The sequence below is a fragment of the Thunnus thynnus genome, chromosome 20, assembly GCF_963924715.1.
Source record: "Thunnus thynnus chromosome 20, fThuThy2.1, whole genome shotgun sequence".
In the NCBI taxonomy this organism is placed as follows: Eukaryota; Metazoa; Chordata; class Actinopteri; order Scombriformes; family Scombridae; genus Thunnus; species Thunnus thynnus.
In genome coordinates, this window is record NC_089536.1 from 7323948 (window position 1) to 7345289 (window position 21342).

A 21342-nucleotide genomic window follows, 5' to 3' on the forward strand; every position below is an offset into this window, starting at 1 on the left:
AACAAGGCAGTTTCCTTCAGCTTCTGCAGAGTTTTTTGGAGATAGAAAGGGTCTAACCAACAATGCTTTAATCCAAACAGCCTTATTTTACTAAACTTTTTTTATTTGTAAAATTTCACAGGAAATACAGCTTTACAAAAACATATTTTTTTCTTTTTATAATTTTCAAACAAGCCCATGGTCCACCCTTCCCCACCCAGCCTCCCTTCCATCCCTCACCCTGGCCCACAGCATAAAAGTACACAAAATGCATTGTATGTAAGGTGTAAGTAAGAAAACTAGTCCTGCAATTGTAATAGGATGACTTTTATGAACTACTGACCTTTTAGGCATATCTATGCATTTGCACAACTATTATAATTTATAGTATTCTAGAGTTGAATACATTTATACATTACGCCTTTTAACCCACGTCATGTTTCGGTCACATGTGCGTCAGATGGGTCCGTCAGAGTTAACTTTCCGTTTTGATTTATTTTTTATTCCGGTCACAATACATCATAAACTCTTGATGCATTTTTTTCGCTGTGTTAACTGTACAATTGTACTGAACAGCAAGTTGTTCTGATCTGAGAGCACATGGGAGGCATACAGTGAAATGTAAAACTGTGGATAACTAAATTATTCAGTCCCTGTTAGTCTTATCTCGTGGTGTATGTGTGTGTGTGTGTGTGCTATGCTGTAGCTATTGAATATTTCTCAGTTTTTACCAAATGCAAAGGCCCAAATATTCTTTTTGAGGGGTCCTAGTAAATCAGTCTGATTAACAATACATCCAACATCCTCTGTGTGTCTTCTGCATTGTTGTCATTGTCGTTGTTTATGTGTTTGTGTATGTTTTAAGTCTCAGTTTGGGGTCATTTGATGTGTGTGTGTGTGTGTGTGTGTGTGTATGGTACAGTTCGTGTCAGTCAATCAGACCACAGTTGGTCACATGCTAATGGTTTAGGTCCTTTGTTGAAACAGCTGACTGTGAGACGGACGGCTATCTGAGCTCCTCTGGGCTTCAGGATCCCCTGGAGGCCGGCAGCTTCAACACGACCCCTCCCACCACGCACACCGACAACCCGACTGCAAACGGTCTCCCCATCCCAGCCCTCCGCTTCCCCTCGGTGAGTGGCCTCAAGAAAGAGCTTGTTATCAAAGTGGAGCGAGCAGGGTGGTGGTGGCGGAAAGGATGACTTTCAAGACTTTATGAGACCTCCCTCATCAACATTACACTGTCGGATGCAGCGTTGACACAGTTACATAAGCAACACATAGACGGAAAGCAGCACTTTACAATACGGCACATCACACATCCCTTACGACCAAGTGTGCAAAAAAATTTGGACTAACTGTTTTTCCCTTCAAAGAAATGGTGAAGAAATAGTTCCTGGATAGTTCTTAATAAAAACTATGGTTGATAATTCTTAGCTGCATGATGAGAAATTTATAAAATGAAGGTTTACCTACTTGTTCATTGGTAACTACCCAGAATTTTTTGTACCTAATTGTTTTGCCAGTTTTTTTTACAGTTATGTGGCCACAGTTGTCATTTTTAGATTAAGTAGTGTTTGAACAAGACCAAAAGTCTACAACCACGCTGTGTCCACTGTGGTGGACAGACCGACACTGCTATACCTAGAAGCCACACTGCTTACATGGCTAGAAACCATGACCATGTACTATTTTTATCAAAACAAATAACCAAATTGAGGAATTTGACGGTTAATTAATATATAAGTAATGCTAAGATAAAACATTTTGTGTAGAGGTAACTGATTTGAACTAAATCAAATACTTCTGCACTTCAAATTCAATATGTTGAAATGTTTCCTGGCTACTGTCTTGTACTAAAGCTTCAAGAAGAATCAATGGCAATCTTTTACAGTGTCTTTACCTTACCACATCACTCATTTCTATTCACAGAGTATTGCAGTATCCAACAACATAGAACATGGCAACTCAGGACCCCAGAGTGGCTTCAACTCCCCCGTGGACAGGTAAAGTTCTTCACCTTCCTCTTTTCACTCTGCTCTTTTTTTTTTTTTTACCATCCATGGAACAATAGAGGTCCAAAGTCCGTTCTTTATTTAAATTAGGTCCTGAAAATCAATGTGAATGTAGTAGAAATGCCTGGTCTTCCGTCTAAAACTCCTCCTCCTCCTACTCCACATCTGTGGGGCTGTGACAACAAGCTCGAGGCAATCGACAGGCTCCTCTGTGTTTTCATTGCAGTGAGGCAGAATGGACCCTTGCAGGTTTCTGTGTGACTGGCCGTCAGATGTTGTGGAGGCCCTGTTTTCCATGTTGGTGGGATGTTGGGGAGAGAGCAGCTTTATTCTCGGCATGAGGGCCGACAATGGATGGACAGCTTGTGTGTGTGTGTGTGTGTGTGTGTGTGTCTTAGGGGGTTGTAATTATAGTTCAAAATACGTTTTCTGTCAATGGAGCAATTGGGCAGGAAGTATTAAAGAACATGGAAGGTATCAGCTGAGGCTCATGTCTGTGACTGACAGTGTATCAGCATTATCTGACCTGTACTTAGTGGGTTGAAATAAATGTCAAGTCTGGTTAAGTATCATGCTTCATCATGCTTCATAACAGCTTAGGCAGACACTGTTTAGGATCCAAAACAGACTCCCAGTTTTTAAATTTTTTCCTCTGAGAAAAAAACTCTGGATTGACGATGAGCAGTGCCGCATTTCAAAGATCACAAAACAGAAGGATCATTTTCAATATCAACACAAATTGTTGATCTTATTTTGTCTAATCTCCATGTACTCAGCGTTTAAAGGAAAGAACAGCCTTTGCTGTGAACTTGAATAACCCGTGAGTTGGAGGTTTTTAAATAGAGACGGGTGCATGTTGCCAACCAGTAGGCTGTAAATGTTTGCTGCCTATGTTGGGGAGGTGGACGGAGGGCAGTCTGTGACCACAGCAATCCAAAAAAGCCCAGGAGACACAATTAGCAGAACCAAAGCTTTTTATAAAATTCACTGAATGTCCTCCAGTTCTCTGAAACCCAAAACTCATTCATTGCATAAATACAACAGATCACACAGACATGTTGCTTCCTCTGGATGAACACCAGCTTCCTATACGCTCTGAACAGGCCCAGTTAAACTCTACTGTTTACACCCAAGAGACAAGCCACTGTTACACATCAAGATTTTATTTGACACTTCAGAGTGCTGTTTATTATTACGTGTGATGGATATTCAGTTCCTTTTGCACTTCTGTTAAAGATGATGAGTCAACTTTGAAATTACGATATTGAGGAATGTTTCTGTGGCTTTTTGGTGCATATTTTTCTAAACCGTAGCACATGTAATTTATTTCTTTGCAGCTACGCCTCCGACGTGACATCAGGCTTGAGTGACGGCTACGAGGGCCTCTCGGAGAAGAACGAAAAAACGGCTGCCAGGCGAACTGCTGGGAAGCTGTTCAGGAGGAGAGCGCGATCGAGGCTGCGCATCACAGGGGTACAATAAAGTTTTGTTTAATTACAACTCTTCAAATCCATTTATTCGCATCATAAACAAATAAATCAACCATCTGAATTGAGTTGTTGGGATTAGCGGAGGTGTTTTTGATTTATAAGTGAGCCGTGGAGATCCACCCTGATTGTGCAACATTATCAGTAGCTATGCAGTTCTTCCCCCGGCAACCGCAGTACATTTCTCTTCTGATCAGGACACTCTGTGGTCTTTTAATGAGCGTGTTTAGACTGGAGGCAGAGACAAACAGATCATGCCTAACCACATGTGCATACAGTGGTTCTCAGAGTGCATAGTGCGACACACACACACACACACAAGCACACAGCGTGTTACAGTAGATTCACACATATGTTCACGTGACTACATGTTTGCTCAGACACACACAAATACAAAAACATATTGTTCTTCCCGTGTTTAACTTCGGTCAGTGTTTTAGAGGGTAAACAGACGCCTGTCATTGCCATTGATCCCGTGCTTCTCTGCAGCTCTCCGATAAAGTGGATCGGGTGGTGGAGTGCCAGCTGCAGACACACAATGACAAGATGGTGACCTTCAAATTTGACCTGGATGGAGATAACCCAGAAGACATCGCCGCTGTCATGGTGAGTCATTAATGGTGCTCAGTCGCTGGCCAAACAATAATGAACAGGTATTATATTCAGAGTGTCAATAATTCAACACTTTGATCAGGTAAAAACAGGTCTCTTTCATTAGTTTTGCCGTGTATCTGCAGTGAGGTAGCTCAGAAACATTAATTGAATTGAATTTTCATGAAATTTGCTGACATATAACAGTTGACAATCAAATAAGAATTGATTTTTGTGATGATTAGGATCTGGATGTCCACTATTGGACTCTTTTTTTTAATGTAATGTAATGTAAATGGATGATATTTGGTTACAATAACAAAATGAAGAATCGCTGAAATGTTTGAAGTTTGTATTCTTTAAGTTTCTCCAAGATCGAATGATTCTTTATGGAAATATGCATGAGCTACTCATTACAAACTCATGCTACGCAGCCAAACATTGCTCAAACTGACAGAACATTAATTTAAATTCTAAATAGCAGACATATCAGGCTAAACTTTAGGGAAATGTGAATAAAATGATGAACAAGACATCAAATATTACTGTTTGATGGAACGGCCTAGCTATTAAAAGTATGGAGTCTTGATTTTTAATATTTCACTCAGTGTTAACATCATGTAGCTTCCACAAAAAGAAATGAAATTCGTTAAAGCTACCTGAGGAGACATGAAGAGATAAAACCGGGTGTTAAAGAGTAAACAGTGGAAGTAATCAGTCTTTTTTGAAGACTGAACCTCCTACAACCGTCGAGGATTTGTACACAGATAAATAACTGAGCTCAGCTGATAAGCCTGGCAGATTCCTCTATCTCAGCTGAACTTGTTCAACCCTGCTTCCAATTAAAAGCCTCTTATTTATCAATGTTAACTCTGGCTGATATTATATCTAACTTGCTGACAAGTGAATGACGCAGGTAAGCAGCCCCATCCCCCCCTGTTATTGTCTACAAGCTTCATTAGAGGCTCGGAGATGTACAGTAGGTACATATGAGAGCCTGTGTGAGGAAGACGTGATGAGGCAACGTGTGCAGCAGCACTTTGTGTTCACTGAATGTACTGTTTTCCTCACTCTAAAACACAGTGGGCTTTTGTTTACTGAGTCTTGGCGCAGCAGGGGCTCTTGGCATCACAACACCTCCTGTGGTTCTCAGTGCGGAGCTCAAATGAGCTGAATTATGCCATGCTGACAGGAAATGGTCACCACGCCCCGACCCGCAATTCACAGCAGTGCTCAAAACTGCTTGAATATGCAAAAGTCAGAACTCTAACAAAGTGCTGTTTTGTGGATTTACATGAGATGATTTATGTATTTTTTTCCCCGAGAATAAGCATTAGCTGAGGGTAGATGGGTGTGAATTTGGGTGGGTGTGGATTTCATGGATGGACATACAAATAGACAACAAGTGTCTATTGTTCTTAGAGGCATCTCCCTTGTCAGTGGGGGGAAGTACATTTACGCAAGCACTGTAATTATGTACAGTTCTACAGCTATGTTCTACTACTTCATGCTTCTACTATAAAAACTAAATCAAATTAGCTCCTTTACAAACAGCTAAAACAGTAAAAAGGGTAATTACAATTAATATATCATAAAATAACCTTCACAGGAGCCGTTTTTCTGCATTTACTTTTGATGATTTAAGAACATTTTGCTGATAATACTTGTGTACTTTTACTAACGCAGGCCTTCTACTTGTAATAGAGTATTTTCCCTTTGTGGTACTGCTGCTTTTACTGAAGTATCTAAATACTTCTTCCACCACTGTCCTTTTGTCTTCAAGGTGCACAATGAGTTCATCCTGCCGTCAGAGAAGGAAGGCTTCATCCACCGCCTGGGTGACATCATCAAACGGGCTGAGGCTCTGATGGCGAAAGAACAGCTGGTTCATTCCGGCGGTCACCGACTTCCCCAGCCTGCTTTCCACAACGGGGTTAACTCGTTGTCTTCCTCTCAGGTCAGCGGCGGCACTTGCTCCTTTGCACTAATCCACATCACGGCAATTGTTAGCCAGCAACAAAGGAAGTAACAGGAACTGAGCTTGTGTTTTACTGCTCTGTCTGATCATCGTAAATTACATCAGCTATATTGTGTCGGGCTGTGGTTGTCTAAGGCGGACTCATAAATCTGGTGCAAGTGGGAAGCTGTTGTGTATTGCTTCCTATGCTGGAAATAAAAAAACCTCACTAGAGTGCTTTCCTCATCGTCCACAATCCCTCCTGAGATTTGCCCTTAAAGATAGAAGGTTAATTGTTCTTAAAGCCACCTGAGGTAGCACTCCCATTTAGAACATGATGTTACTAAAAGCACTAATATCATAAAAAGCTGTGATTTGTGGCAACCTACCCCATGCCTCCTTTTTTTTTCACATTTATTTGTTCCCAAAACCACAAATCATTTCCAGTGCTTACACCATAACGAACTTTCCAGCACATCTGCCCACACTGAATGGGTAAAATACTTTATGTTTGGATTTATTATGCCTCTCTGAATCAAGATTTTGTGAAACTGTAAAATGCAGAAGGAAAAAAAGGGTTTGTTTGGAGCAAAGCCATGCTGTGTGAGAGATGACATAATGACTAATCAGATACATTCAGATTTGTCTGCATGAAGGAAAAGAAGCGTCTGTTCTGCCAGGATGTGTTCCTCTCTGTACAACAGAGAAAGAACACAATCTTCTTGTACCCTCTCATAAAAAGAAATGCTCGAAAGATGTTCATAAATGATGCAGAACAGAATAATGTGCAGTTTCATGAAGGACAAAAGACAAGTGAGAGCTGTAAACCGCAACTGCCAACTATCTACCTTGTTCACCATGTTTCCGACCCCCTGGCTGCATAATTACCCAGAACCACCGGTAACAAATCTCTCCTGGCTCCGCTCCAGCACCTGATTAAAAACAGTGCATGGACCACATCCTACAAAGAACCATTATGGATGCATTCATCTACACTGCCCAGCCGAAAAACCAGATCTAGCTAGTTAATTCAGAGAGAAACCCACGACCCCCAGTTTCTAGGTATCTCTGCTTGGGTTGTTGAGTCTCTGAGGTAGGGTGCTATTCTAAGAGTTTTGGGAAGATATATGGTTTATAAATAGAAGTTGAATCCGTGGAAATTCATTCTTGTCCAACAGTTTCTGGTTTCCTCTTCCCATCACTTCCAGAAAACAGATCTCTTCTTTGACTTTTAGCTCTTACAGATGGAGCCAAATTGGAAGAGTCATTCATATTATGGAGGTTAAATGGCTTTCCATAAATGATTATATTAACTGGTTAAAAACATTGGATTTGGAAACAGCTCTTTTTTATACACCTTAATGCATTTTAAGTATATATACTTGCTTACATATGATAACAATTGTACTAGCATTCTTATAATATGTATATATTTTACAGCAAATTTAAAAACTACATATATACACATACACAAGAAGAGAGAAAAAGAAAACAAAAACTTAATTTAACTTAAGTTAACTTAGTTTAATCATTTAAGCCATGCAGTGTGTTTAACACTGATTTGGTTACAGCTGTTGGCATCAGCTGTGACATCTGCCTCCTCTTTGAATAAACCCTTTAATCCATTTTTTCCACTGTCTCAAAAATTCCAGTTCTTGATTTCTGATGAAGTTATTCTTTGTTTTGTTGTGCAGGTTAAGTAGGTTTTAACCACTTCCTCCTAATGTTTTTTTTTTATAGCTGCAACTCTAAGCTTCCTGTATAGGTATCTGTCTAATTCAAGAGTGAGCTGTATGAGAGCGATGATGTACCTGAGGAAGATATTTTGTGTCAAATGGCTGTTTGATTTGGAATATTTTCATGATCGAGGAAAGAGCTCTTCACCAGTTATCAGTATATTTTCTCCAGCCTTCCTACAATAGTATTAACAGAGAAAAAAAAACTATAGTCCACTTAATATATGCTCCACTGAAAGCGCATACACGTATATCTGAGGTCATATCACAGGGTCGTCCTTAGTGTGGCATCTAAAGCCTGAAGCATACAATGTTTTAGTGGGCATCGGACAGCTTTTACATGTTAGTGCCAGCTTACCAGTCAAGATTGTACAACTCAATTTGTGAAAACAGTTATATAATCTCTTGTTGTTTTGGAGGGAGCTTTGTCAAGTTGGATAAAATTACTCAAGTGACATAACCCAAATATCTCGGGTTTGGCTTAGAAATTGCAAAATGATTGCAGAAAGCCAGCGCTACAACATGTGGGTGTTGACCAGGCGGGGAGGGTCTAATCAAAGATGCTAATGAGTTGCATTTTGGCAAGTGTACCATCTAGTGTTTTTAGTGTGCTAGTGATATCTCAGTCTCTGCTGCACTGCTGCAATTTTGAGATTTTATTAAAAGATCTATATCTCACTAGTACCCCAACCATAAAAATCCCCTACCCATGTATTAATACTGGTGAGCAAACCAGTAGTTTTGTACTGCTGCTGCATCATAAAGTCACCTTTCAACTCAAATATAAGACACATTTGAACATTTTTAACATGAACGTTTTTGTCAGTAATGAGTAGACGTGAATACTGAGTTTCATTAAATGTGCTCTCTTACAGCCTAATCTGCACAGTCACACCCTGCCTCGAACACACTCCTCCTCTTCTCTGCCTGGTAAGTCTCATGTCTGATCTGATGATGAATTTAATTCATCCATGAGGGGAAACTGGATAATTTGATGCTGAAGGAGATTAAATATAATATGAATCTGAAAATGAATGAGCTCCTTAGGGCTTGGCTCCCTGCTCTTTTTTTAATCATTTCATGAAATCTGTAAATTCATCTTGTAACATCAAGTGTGTGTGAACTGCATAAAGAATTTCTTTCTCACCGCATGTAAGGTTAACTTTCATATTAGTTGCATCTTTTTTTTTTTTCTGTGCATGATCACTGTGTGTGTGTGTGTGTGTGTGTGTGTGCGCGGACGTGGGTGCACTGGCTTTATCTCATGCATGTGTGTGTCTTGTCTTAGACTTCAGTGTGGCTAACCCGAGTGTAGGGGTACGTGGCTCTCCTCCGTGCCCCAATGGAGACGTCTTCAGTGCAGACATTACTTCACCTGCGCGACCTCTTATACGCTCGCAGTCTTTCCACAACGCCCCAGGTAAATAGCCTTCTGCCCCTCCCTCTGGTCCCCACGTGAAGAAGCCAAGCATTGTTTACTGTTTCACCACACTGAAAAATTGTTACAGTCCTTTGGCAGAGAATAAGTCAAAGCAAAGCTCTGCTACCTCATAAACCCCCCCACCCCCCTCCTCAGGGCCCGTTCTTGGTATTGTTCAGACATTCGCATGGCGCCATCCACCATCCCCACACCTCAAAGCTTTCGTCTGTGTCTGCCTTGCAGCAGGGCCTCTTGGGTAATTACCTCACCTGAAGGGCGCTTTCTGGCTTTTAGGGAGCCGTGAATGCTGTCGCTGTAAAGCATAAGCTTTTCTACACTGCTGTGATACTCCACAACATCTGTTTGCCAGCACAAACTCCTACAGGATTTCCAAGAAAGCCTCCTCCCCCGTTAAAAGTCTCCTTCACCACAGGAGGGGCATTTGAAGTCAATTAAAGAACACATATCCCCCATATGCCCCCAGTTTCGGCCTTTGTGGCCATCTGAACATCCTCATCCCCTCTTGTCCTGCGTCCCCTCTCTGCTGGACATTCACTGCATGGTCGCTTTCGCAATGCCTCTTGGCTAACCGCCACTGTTATAGAGTGTTGCCTAACCTACGTATGTTTCTGTCAGCATGGAAAGTAGAGGAGTAGAGGCTGGTTTGCATCATCAGCAACAGGAGGTGTGGTTTATAACTGTGGAGCTATTGTTGAAGTAAATGTCGAATCAATGGATGAGGCTAAAATATTGGCATCCTCGACTATTCCTTGCAGAGTGATGTAGCAATACTGACTACTTTAATCTCACAATCAGTCCCAAAAAGTTGTGTACACACACGTGTGTTCCATTTAAACTCCTCTAAAATGTCAATCCTAAAAGCCTTACCCTCTCTATTGATGCTGAATCCCTCACAGCCATGTACACTAAGCCTGGTGTGCAACTGCTCCAGCTTACGAATTATAGTCGGATAGTGCTTTAAACAAAACAACTTTGTTCACCATGGAAACCCATTATTTGAAAGTACAGGAAAGATTTCTGCTCCACATGGCGTATGCCTTGGCAGGGCTGAGGAAACACTTGTACCGACCAAACTCTGAGGAGACGAGTAGAACAAGCGATACAACTTGTCTCTCTGGGTCAACTCTGTCCAATAAATTCCACTGCAACGGTGCGAAGAAAATTCCTGTTTAAAAATACACTTCTTAGGTGTTATGATGCACAAGTTAAATTGGACATTAAGAGAAACTTACTGTACATGTTTTTTCTTGCACAGTTTGTACCTAAGATGACTCCACACAAACAAATTAAAACTGTAAATCTGTTTGTCTTCCAGGGTCTCCCCTCCATTATCAGCACCATCACCACCCTGCTTCTCTTCTGCCCCACCACCAGCACTACCACTTGCCCTACATGGGCAACACTCACTTCCCATTCCCATACCCAGGTACTTCAGGCTCTCCAAAAACAGCAGGGATCCATCCTCCCCTCACACGTGTAGCCAGTAACCCCACTTTCCCCTCCATTTCCTCCCCAGCCCCGGGCTCCCCAAGTCCTCTGAATGAGACCCCGAGCCCAGGCAGCAATGAGAGCGTCCCCATGTCCCCACCTGCGGCTCAGCATCCCAACATGTGGCCCTCAGACACGCAGCCCCTATTTTCTTTGGCTAACGTCATCTCTATGGCCATGAGCATGGCCCAGTCTTTCATCCCTCCTGCGAGCCTGTCCACCCAGGGGATACCCTCCTTTCCAGGCTTCCACCCCCAGCTACCCGCTCACATGACCCCACAGTCAGGGTACCAATCCGTCTACCCACAACATTACCAGACCACGCCAGCAGAAGTTTCTTACCCTACACCTGGTATGCCAGCTCAGAACAACATCTACCACAGCCCTGAGAATACACTACAAATGGATGGATCGGGTTTTCCTCTGAGTAGACCCCCAACCCGCCCACATGCTGTCTCTCCACTTTCCTTGCCTTCCACTCCTCAACAGGCTCCTCAGGAGCCTCTGCAGCAGGTTGGACTCTCCAGTCTCCCCAACCTGACCCAGGAGGACAGTCTCCACAGTTATGTGGCCCCGTTCTCTGCCCAAGTTCCAGCCCAGACGACACCCAGATCAGAAGTCTCCAGTTCAAACTCGTCAGATCTTTCGCCATCACCCCCAGAGACCCCAGAAAACACCGTGAGTCACCATTGGTTACTTTTATGTCAGAATTTATATCAGCTGAGATTCCTTTACAGCTATGTTATGTGTAAGCAAATTGAAGCTGAAATGACTAGTTGATTAATTCAACAATTTTGATAACTGATTAATCGTTTGACATTTATCAGGCCAAAATGCCAAATATTTCTTCATTTCCAAATGTAAATGTGAGAATTTACCCTTTGTTCTCTATTTTAAATGATTGTAAATTGAATATATTTGGATTTTGGACTGTTGGTTTGACAGAACAAACTATTTGAAGATCCTGACTTGGATTCTTGGAAATAGCGATGATATTTTTTCACAATTTTCTGACATTTTAAAGACTAAACGATTCATTGATTAATAAAAAAAAATTAGGCACAAACCAATACAACTTTTTCTCCAGTACTCCTCCAATACCTCAACTCAGGGTATCTGCTGAAACCGATGACTGCTCAGATACTTGAGCTGTCTTTTTCCAAAAACTGTGTACTGCACTGCCTGGCACTGATTGAGATAACTTTATGTAAGCTAGCATTAGGCCAGGGATTACTGTGGCACTAAAAACTGAGTTGGTGTCCCGCCATGACTGAATGAATGAACTGATAGCTGAAACACGAACACTGAAAAAGACTGTATTTAATGTGGATTGATCACATCTGGCCAATTGGCTGTAGCACTGATGCTAATAATGTTTATTCTTCTTGTCTAGTTATCATCCTTCAGCCCTAAATTGCATCCTCCTGTACCCGAGATGAATGCCAGTAGCTCCAAACCAAAAGCCTCCTCCACTGCCTCTGGTAAGAAATCCTGTGCATGTTCTTTTGCTCCTAAAACAGCCTTTCTTCCGTCTCTGGATCATAAACACCTAATGTGATGTATGTTACTACCGTAGGGCTTGGAGAGCTGGAAAATGACATTCTGTATGATGTTTTTGTTTGCAACCCAAACAAACCCACACGCGCTTGTGTATACACACAAATGCACCCACAGCCATACAGCCGTACACGTTTTTCTTTTTCTCTGCTGCATTTTATGATGTATTGGGTCTAAATACAGTCTGATGTCTCAGTTACGGTCAATTTGCCTTTTGAGTTGTTTTCAGCTCCCTTTCTCTTTCTCTCCGTTGTATCCTGGGTGACATTATCACCTCTTAGCGGTGCCTCAGCAGCCATTGCGTAACCAGGAGTCTGGATGTAATGTTCCATTCAGTATGAACACAAACGTAGGTGATTGCAGCCCTACCCACCGGCAAGAACCAATCAGTGAGCAGCCGTGCTCGTTACAGGCCTCTCCTTCCATATCCACACCTGTCTGTATTTATACCGTCCTCAGAAGCCCACATTGAACAAAGTCCCTCTGTTTCAGTGGGCACAGACCCAGACGCTTCCTGTGCTTACTGTAAGGAGGACACTTAGTGGGCGAACTGAGGTACTGCAGGATCTGAAACCCTAAAATGGTCTGCAGCTGTGAGCGCATGCAGTGACTGTTTGCGTCACTCCATTTTATGTGACAGCAGATAAACAACCCTGTTACAATTATGAGTTATAATCGCTGCCATAAATGAAAGCTCTATAGCGGATATCTTCATACTCTGAGAAGTTACTATTTTAGGAAATAAGACACAATGACAAAAGCGTGATACCTCTTCCAAGGTTGTTGGCAATAAAACACCTTATTAGATTTAATCAAACTCTGGCAGTCATGACTGAGTGGAGCTTTGTTCTACTGATCAATCAGCTCTGATCAGATTAGAGAACAATTGCTACTGTTTAGCCAATGATTGGCAGTCACTCCTACAAATTGGCTGCCCAGATGTTACAACTTCTTATTCATGGACTCTAAAAGTAAGTAGAGAGATACACTGCAAGTGACTTGTATTGGTATTAACCAATATAACATGTTATTTATCAAAAAATCCATATATTAGACATAAATTTAGATACTTAATCAGGTAATTAACGTACATTTTCTTTGAAGGGGAACCAGACTTGTTAAAATTTTGTGTAGTGGACTGCATACACTGATTAACACATTTTCTTCCTCTATATTACAGAGGTACAGTCGGCACCAGTGACTGTTGGGCGATTCCAGGTGACGCCCAGCATGGACATCCCTGCGCCTGTCGCCATCGTTGTACCTGCTGCACCACAGCCAGCAGACAGTGGCAGCACCCCATCAGAGAGCAGCACAGAGGAACAGGGAGAGTCCGAGACCAGCCTGGGCACCTCACTCACCATGTCCCCTCCTCACCCACATCCCCACAGAGGGTCGACAGGGGTCCTCCAGGAGGTTGATGGGCAGACTGGATGGACTGGTAGTCAGGAGCAGCAGCAGCAGCAGCTGCAAAACAGAGAAGAAGAGGACGAGGAGGAAGAAGAGGAGGCAGGGGTTGTTGGGGAACGACAGAGGACAAGGAAGAGGAATCGGAGGAGGGCGTACAGCCTCAGCCTGATGGGGACGTCTGCAGACAGCGGACTCTCAGTGACAGCTGCCGAGATGGAGGGGAGGCTGTGGGACGGAGCGGCAGGCAGCCCGCAGTACAGCAATGCCCTTCACCATTTATGGATGATGACATACAACCGCAATACTCCCTACCTAAGCAGTGATGACTCAGACAGTGATGATGAAGAAATGCTGGAAGAGCTTCAGGAACTTAGAGAGAAGTAAGTGACACCACTGAAGATGCCCAAAATAACAGTACAACTCTGAAAAGGTATATTGACAGAGAACAGAGGACAAAGCTATTTATGAAATTGAAGAGGGAAAAATGGTTTCATCAGGAAAATCTGAAGCAGTCAACTAAATGGGGTCGAATATGAATACTTGTAAAGGGAGTAAAAAAGGTCTTTTGTCTGGGCTCCCACATTCACTTTTGCATTAAATTTAAACATTTTCCAATTGCTAATTTTCTATTATGATTGTCTTGGGACAAAGTGCTTTGGGGTAACAAAAGAAGAAGTAAAAATGAAAAGTTATTAAGGCCTCATTTTCTGCTCTCCATCTTTATAATGAATGTTTAAGGTTAAATCACCAGTTCTAAAAATGAGCAACTTGTTTATGAACACATATCTCCATCATTAGGTTTTTGTAGAGCTCAGATCTATTGATGAATTTTGTAGAGCTGAAACAAACTATTATTTTCATTATGGATTCATCTGTTGAAGAATGCCAGTTTCCCAGAGCCCAGCATGATGTCATCAAACTGCTTCTTTTGTCCAACAAACAGTCCAAATCCCAGTAATCCCATAATCAAATTATAAATACAGAAAACAGAAAAAGCAGCAAATCTTCTCATTCGAGAAGCTGGATCCAACAAAAATGTTTTGCCTGATAAGTTACTGAAAATTATTTTTAAAATATCAAAGATCTTGTAGAATTATTTATTTATTTTATTTAATCATGTCAAGTAAAAGAAAATTGAGAAATCATCTATAATCAGAAGCTTTTTGAGACCTTAATTTCCTTCCAAGCCTCCAAGGATTTTCAAGGTCCTGTTTAACTGTTTGACTTTCCAAAGCACCAAAAGATGGGACTTTTAACCGCTCACATTTGTTACTGTTTGTCCTTCATCAGACATCTGACAGAGGTGCAGGCCCTGCAAGCTGCCCAAAAGCGAGAGATTGAGGAGCTGTATGAGAAGATGGGAAAGGTTCCCCCTCCAGGCATCGTCTCTCCTGCTGCTATGTTGTCCAATCGACAGCGCCGCCTGTCCAAGGGCAGCGGTTTCCCCTCGTCCCGCAGAAACAGCCTGCAGCGCTTGGACATTTTGCCACTCCAAGGTAAGGAAGAGTATCCATATTTCTTTCTATTAGGGAATTGTCAGAGTAATTACCTGGTAAATATGTGACAATTTAACGTCTAAATGTGTATTATAATGCAAGTACTGCTTGTTTTCCCAGGTATCATTAGGAGAAACTCTCTTGGAGGTAGCAGCAGTGGCTCCCAGGATAAACCAAGCAAAGGCGTCACCTTTGCCACTGACATTAGTAGAATGGTGAGTGTACATTGCACAGTGGTGGAAGAAGTATTCAGATACTTTACTTAAGTAAAAGTACCAATACAGCAATGTAAAAATACTACAGTACAAGGAAAAGTCCGTTATGAAAAATCCTTCTTACATCAAAGTACAAGTATTAGCAGCAAAATGTAGTTAAAGTATTGCAGTAAAAGTAGTGGTTTGGTCCCTCTGACTGATATATTATTATATATGACATCATTAGATTATTAATACTGAAGCATCAGTGTTAGAGCAGCATGTTACTGTTGTAGCTGCTGGAGGTGGAGCTAGTTTTAACTACTTCATACAGGGGTCGGGCCCCTCCAAAGGGTCACCAGATAAATCTGAGGGGTCGTGAGATGATTAATGGGAGAGGAAAGAAGAAAAAACAAAGTTCTGATACACAAATCTGTTTTGCAGTTTTGGGACTTTTTCTATAATCTTTAATTTGGTGAAATATTGGATCATTTGAACATTTATTGAAATGAAACCATGTGAGAAGTTTAGAGGGAAAAATCACTATTTGGTGGAGCTGTTAACAACTCATAGACATCTGAAATGTGACCCCGACTACACACTGCTTTTTATAAGATGTCAAAAGCCAAAAAGGTTGGAAACCACTGGTTTCATCTTTAACAATGTGTTGTGTTTTAAAAGCTTGTTATATTATCCATTGTGTCAAATCTTCATCTGAAAAGTAACTAAACCTGTCAAATAAATCTGGTGGAGTGGAAGTATAAAGTAGCACAGAATGGAAATACTCAGTTAAAGTACCTCAAATTTGTACTTTATTACAGTACTTGAGTAAATGTATTCAGTAACATTCCACCACTGACATTGCATAAAAACTTCATATTACTATTCTGTGTTAAATGCAACCAAAAAAGGTTTTGTTCTCACTTTGTGTATTTTTTCTCCATCTCTCCTTTATAGTAATAAACTCTCAGCCAAGCACGCTGTATATCTAGACTACCTCATCTGAAGTGTGACTACAATGGTCAAACCCGTCCTGTAGGAGGATCGCTTTAACCCTTTCACTGGCACACTGATCAGAAAACCGCTTCCCTCTGCCAGCGATCACAAGGTTCTGCCAGTGGTCATTTACCTCAACGCGTAGAAACTCATCAGTAAAGCTGGATTCACACAGGAACTGTTACGTCCTTCGTCAGATCTGGTGAATTTGATGCAGCTAAAAAGCACAGAATACCTGCCAATCCGGTTCATGTTGAAAATGACAAGTTCATTTTTGCCCTCCTGTAAATAAACTGTCAGACCTAATGGTTCACAATGAAACAACCTCCGTCCTGGTTGCCACAGCGCTCTGCAGACGTCACATCCCAGTTTGATTTAAATGTTTTCTTTTGAGCAAGCTTTTTGTATTAACGCAGTCAAGTCATGGCACTTCCTATGACTTTGACCCAGACTGATGATAGTTGCTGTTGTTGTTGCTGTTTTCCTGCTTGTCTGACTCACTGTTGTTAATCAATCTGAACACAGTAACGTGAACCACAGTGAGGCTCTGACACTTTCACTGACGGTTGTCGTACACAGATGACAACAACATTTTTGGAGAATCTCACAACTTATTTGCTGTAGTTTGTTAATGATGTCTCGGCACCTGCTGACTGCACAGTTCATACACTCCCGTTAGTAGAGTTGATTACTGCCATCCAGGGGCTGATGAGAGCAGTCTAGATGCATTGTACAGTTTGATTTATTCAGATATGTATTATAAAAACATGACGTTGTACATCTTTACTTCTTTTAGTGATTTTTGACACCAGATCAGATGACTAAACTCTGCCTGGAGAGGTATGACTGCAGTTCTGACATTTTTAGTGGAAATTATTTCCAGGGTTGACGGACGACACCACAGCAGTACGCTGAAAAGATATCATTTCCGTCAACACATATATATATATATGAAGATGTTTCAGAAAGAAAAAATGGTTGTACAACAGTTATAAATGTTGGCAAGTAGCTCGCTTCAGCAAAAAGAAAATTTTCAAAGCATTGAATGGGAAGAAATGTGGTTAAATAGTTCAAAAGACTTGTGTAGAGACGTCACATCAATATTCAAATACTATAGCTGGTTTAAGATGCAAACAAAGGATTTATTTGTATTGATTAGTTGTGAAAAACCCACCTAGGTTATAGACTACTGGCTTTCCTGTCAATTGTAAATGTGTACATAGTAGAGTGCATTTATAGATTATGTTTACAAGTTATGTGTAAACAAAATATTTCAGCAACCTTAATTCTTGCTCAAGCAAAAAAAAAAGAAAATCATATTTTGTCGCTTGTTTCAATAGATCAAGCACCTCGTGCACTTTAGTAAATTCTATTGTAGTTTTCAATAATTTAACACATTTGTGGATAAAACTGTGTTCACTCGAGGAAGAGCTGATACGTTTTCCTGTTATTTTCCATAAGGGAGTTAGAGAACAGTCTCCACAATATGTTTGATCACAATATTTCGTATTGGATCACAGTAATGATGATATACCCTCCCGCAGTTAAAATAAGAAGTATATTGTGGGATAGATAAATCAGTCCAAGCTGTGAATCTGTAGCTGTTGCCTTATAAAAAATATTCACAACACACACACTGAATGTTATGGCAGTTAAACTCCTGTAAGATTTTCCAAAGTTCATAATATATTCAAAGAAAAAGTTTTCATTTCAAAATTTTGAATGTAAATATATAATTGTATTGCTTTCTGAAGCTGCTGTCCTGCCATGCTGAATCTGTGCCTTTCCCTTACAATGTCTTATTTTATATTTTTACTCTCCAGATTTGGTGGCTAGATCAGACTCTGTATATCAAATTTTTGAGAAAAATAAATGCAAATGTAAATATTGTGGCTCTTTTGTCATCTTTACTGCTTCACCAAGTGGTTTTTTTTTCTTGCAGAAATACTTACATAGAGTCATGATTGCATTTAAAAAAAAAAAAAAAAAAATCAAATACATTAGATTTTTATTTTACAAATGATCACTTTATCAACATAAATAAACAGGACGATCTGTGTGTCATTTCATCGCTGTCACTGGCATTCTGTTTGTGTTGAAGGCCACTGTAGATTTAACATCATTTTCTGTCTGAGGTTTAGAAATATTCTCCTCGTATTGGATGCACAACAGAAGAGATGATCGGACTGCACTGGCTGGCAATTTGTTAGGTAATGGTAGTAATTACTCTACAGTCTGGGGCCTTTTGGGCAGCATGTAAAGTCATGTTGAGGTCAGTGGATCTGTCCTTTCCCCTGACATGTGAGCAAATCAAGACACATCTAGTTTAAAGTCAGCAGCAGAACCACACAATCACCCTACATGAATCGAGACAAAAAACAAAGTCCAGCGCTGTCTCAACATGAAAAAGACAGCAGCCACTCATGGAATATGAATCAGTGGCAGCAGTGTCCACATAAGTCCTTTCTTGGTTAAGTGCAGGACAGACGCATCTCAGTTGGCACCAGTCTTAGGTCCCTGCATTCTTGCACGCTTGGCTTCTTCGTCCATTTCATCCATGATCCGCTCCTGGGAGACTGAGTAAAATGTGTAGCCATCTAATAGGGGAGCAAGTTGTCAAGGCAAACATGTGGAAGTAAGAAGTGTACTAGAACAAACATTACATGACATGACATGCAAGCAGCAAGTCAGCCAGGTGTTTCAGATCAACCCATAACAGGACAGGTTCACAATCCACAAACAGGGGTAAGTGTAATGTAAGAATGTGGTTTTGATACTCTAACACCACTACTCACTCCATATATACTCTAAGAATATGGGGAGCAAGTTAAAATACCCCATTATAACATCTTTATTATTGTTATTACAATAAAGACAGTAAACATTGCTAATTCTATGTGGTTTCACATACCAGCAACTCCACTCATTACGTATGAGTAAATATATAATGGTACACTACAAATATTTCCTTTGTGAGTGAGAAAGCAAAGACATTTTGCCAAGTATTCTCACACATATAGTAGACGTAAATGTATATATGAGTATAAAGTCTCGACAGCATGTCCGACAGCAAGGTTGCGCGAAAGGCGGAAACAGGAGCCCAAGATTGTTAGTCGTGCGCATGTGTGCGCGTGCGCAGATCCGCTAAGTAGCACACCTACAGATTGAGTGCTTTGCAAATAGTATTCGGTGCTAATTAATAGCCTAAATAAGAAACCGTTTCAAACACACAACATTAATGTTTTACTTAGCTAATGCACTAAAACCCTAATTTATATTATGTTTTTCTTTTTTGAACCCCCTTTTATGGTTGGCTATGCCAGAACTTCTCTCTTAGCTGTTAAGCATTCATTGAATGGAGGACAAGTTAGCGTAGCCTTATCTTTCAGTTATTCGAATAATTCACAGCCAATAAAGTCTCAAATGCAACCTGCGAGGATAAATTAGCGTTAGGTGTCATGTTGAGCGATGATAAACACTGTTACCTGACTCAAATGCAGGGAGGTCAGAGTAACTTTAGCGCGCTAAGCTAACGTTTAGTTACATAGTTCACCTTGTGTTGACGTTTGGTAAGGATACAAATTCCCAGAACAAGCGCTCCGATGGCGAGTCCTGTCACGACGTTTCGTGTCCTCAGCTTCTGTGTTTTCTTCTTCCACTGCTCAAGCTCCACCTGTCTTATGTAGTACATCTGCTCTTTAGAAAGACCCTCTTTAATCGGGTCTATCCTAGTCGCAAAGGGAGCATCGGACTCCTTCGGCGTCTTGTCAGCCATGTCTGCAGCAGTCAGTGAGGTGTTTTTTTTTTTTTTTTAAATACAAAACTTTATTCAGCGAAACAATTGTGCATGTTACGTCACACACAAAACAAGTATCCACCACAATTTATGAGGTCCGCGCATGAAGTATAATTAATCTGTAGTTGTTCACGTTGTATAATGAAAATTTCCAGATTTCATTGTCTTAAGAAGTACGATACAGTTCAGCGCGCTACAGTGTCCATTATCCAAGTTGTATAAAGAATATTGAAACAGGAAGTCGGGAGCCGGAAACAGAGACAGCTTGCCTTCAAAGTAAAAGTTGCGCGTTTTGCGTGTTGGCCACAGCTCAATTTAAGGAGAGCTACACTAAATAAATAAACAAATAGACTAAATAATGACAATGATTCATAACTTCTTTTACACACCTTGGAGATAAAACTATGTAAAATGTATGCTGTACACATCAACGTTACGTACAGCTGAGTCCAACTTTTATGTTCGTTGTCTGCTTGTCTTGTTGTGTGCATGACTTTATCCAGTTAGCCTCTCCAACCAAACACAGTTTAAATTATTTACCTGCCCACCACCGTGGCTAACTGTTAGCTTCAGAGCACAACACAACACAACACAACACTTATATCTCCCCTGGGGATTCTGTGTCAGACCTGAACTATAAACTGGACTTCTGCCTTTGGTCAGATTTTTCGGCGAGTGACACACCTGCTCAGCTGGACTGAGGTCAGGTGATGACACTGCCAGTGAGGAACATCCCACTGCTGGGTCATAAAAAACTCCTTGGCTGCATTTGCTGTATATTTAAGATCATCCTCCTCTTGCATTGTCCTACAGTTGGCAGACTACCTAAAAAAGGGGGCTACAGTTGCTTCCCTGTTCACCCAATATGGATGTAAAAACAAAAACCTTCTAACCCTTCTTTTTATACATCCATGGTATACATCCACGGTACAAGTTGGATAATGGAACAAGCAGACATTTAAGCGTGCTGAATTGTATTGTACCTCTTAAGACAATGAAATCTGGAAATACCCCGAAAAATTGGGTTTTTCATTATACAACGTGAATAACTGCAAATGAATTATACTTCATGCACGGACCCCATGACCACAATACAGTAGAGCTATGAATGATACTGATTGTGAAAGACTGTTTATTTTGAACCTCTTTATCTTATTTGGAAATATTACAATCACAAATGCAAATGAACTAAAAAGAAA

At 40.9% G+C, this 21342-nt stretch overlaps 2 protein-coding genes across 5 annotated transcripts in view; one reads left to right on the plus strand and one right to left on the minus strand.

Annotated features, from left to right (window-relative positions):
* Positions 1-18235, plus strand: part of wnk4a (WNK lysine deficient protein kinase 4a) — a 46316-nt gene extending 28081 nt beyond the window's left edge. The window contains exons 9-22 of one of the 4 annotated variants that reach the window (XM_067577211.1): positions 967-1112; positions 1912-1985; positions 3332-3467; positions 3971-4087; positions 5856-6029; positions 8641-8695; positions 9054-9185; positions 10522-10632; positions 10723-11372; positions 12088-12175; positions 13432-14041; positions 14952-15157; positions 15278-15372; positions 16309-18235. In XM_067577211.1, coding sequence (XP_067433312.1) covers positions 967-1112; positions 1912-1985; positions 3332-3467; positions 3971-4087; positions 5856-6029; positions 8641-8695; positions 9054-9185; positions 10522-10632; positions 10723-11372; positions 12088-12175; positions 13432-14041; positions 14952-15157; positions 15278-15372; positions 16309-16311 — 2597 coding nt within the window. In that variant the 3' untranslated portion in view covers positions 16312-18235. Of the gene's footprint in view, positions 1-966; positions 1113-1911; positions 1986-3331; positions 3468-3970; positions 4088-5855; positions 6030-8640; positions 8696-9053; positions 9186-10521; positions 11373-12087; positions 12176-13431; positions 14042-14951; positions 15158-15277; positions 15373-16308 lie in introns of all 4 variants that reach the window. The other 3 variants (XM_067577210.1, XM_067577213.1, XM_067577212.1) reach the window with 3 other exon arrangements.
* Positions 18236-18338: 103 nt separating this feature from the next.
* coa3a (cytochrome C oxidase assembly factor 3a) lies at positions 18339-20335 on the minus strand. The gene is made up of 2 exons (XM_067577218.1): positions 19927-20335; positions 18339-18944 (listed from the first exon to the last, which is right to left on the minus strand). Exons 1-2 carry the CDS (start codon positions 20120-20122, stop codon positions 18841-18843), a joined length of 300 nt encoding a protein of 99 aa, XP_067433319.1. The 5' UTR covers positions 20123-20335; the 3' UTR covers positions 18339-18840.
* Between the last annotated feature and the right edge of the window lie 1007 nt (positions 20336-21342).

Excerpts from the sequence above, each read along its gene's own strand:
- coa3a (XM_067577218.1), bottom strand. The coding sequence starts at position 20,122 with ATGGCTGACAAGACGCCGAAGGAGTCCGATGCTCCCTTTGCGACTAGG. Across the intron at positions 18,945-19,926 it reads AGCGCTTGTTCTGGGAATTT|ATGGCTACACATTTTACTCA; the intron begins GTATCCTTACCA and ends CTCCCCTATTAG.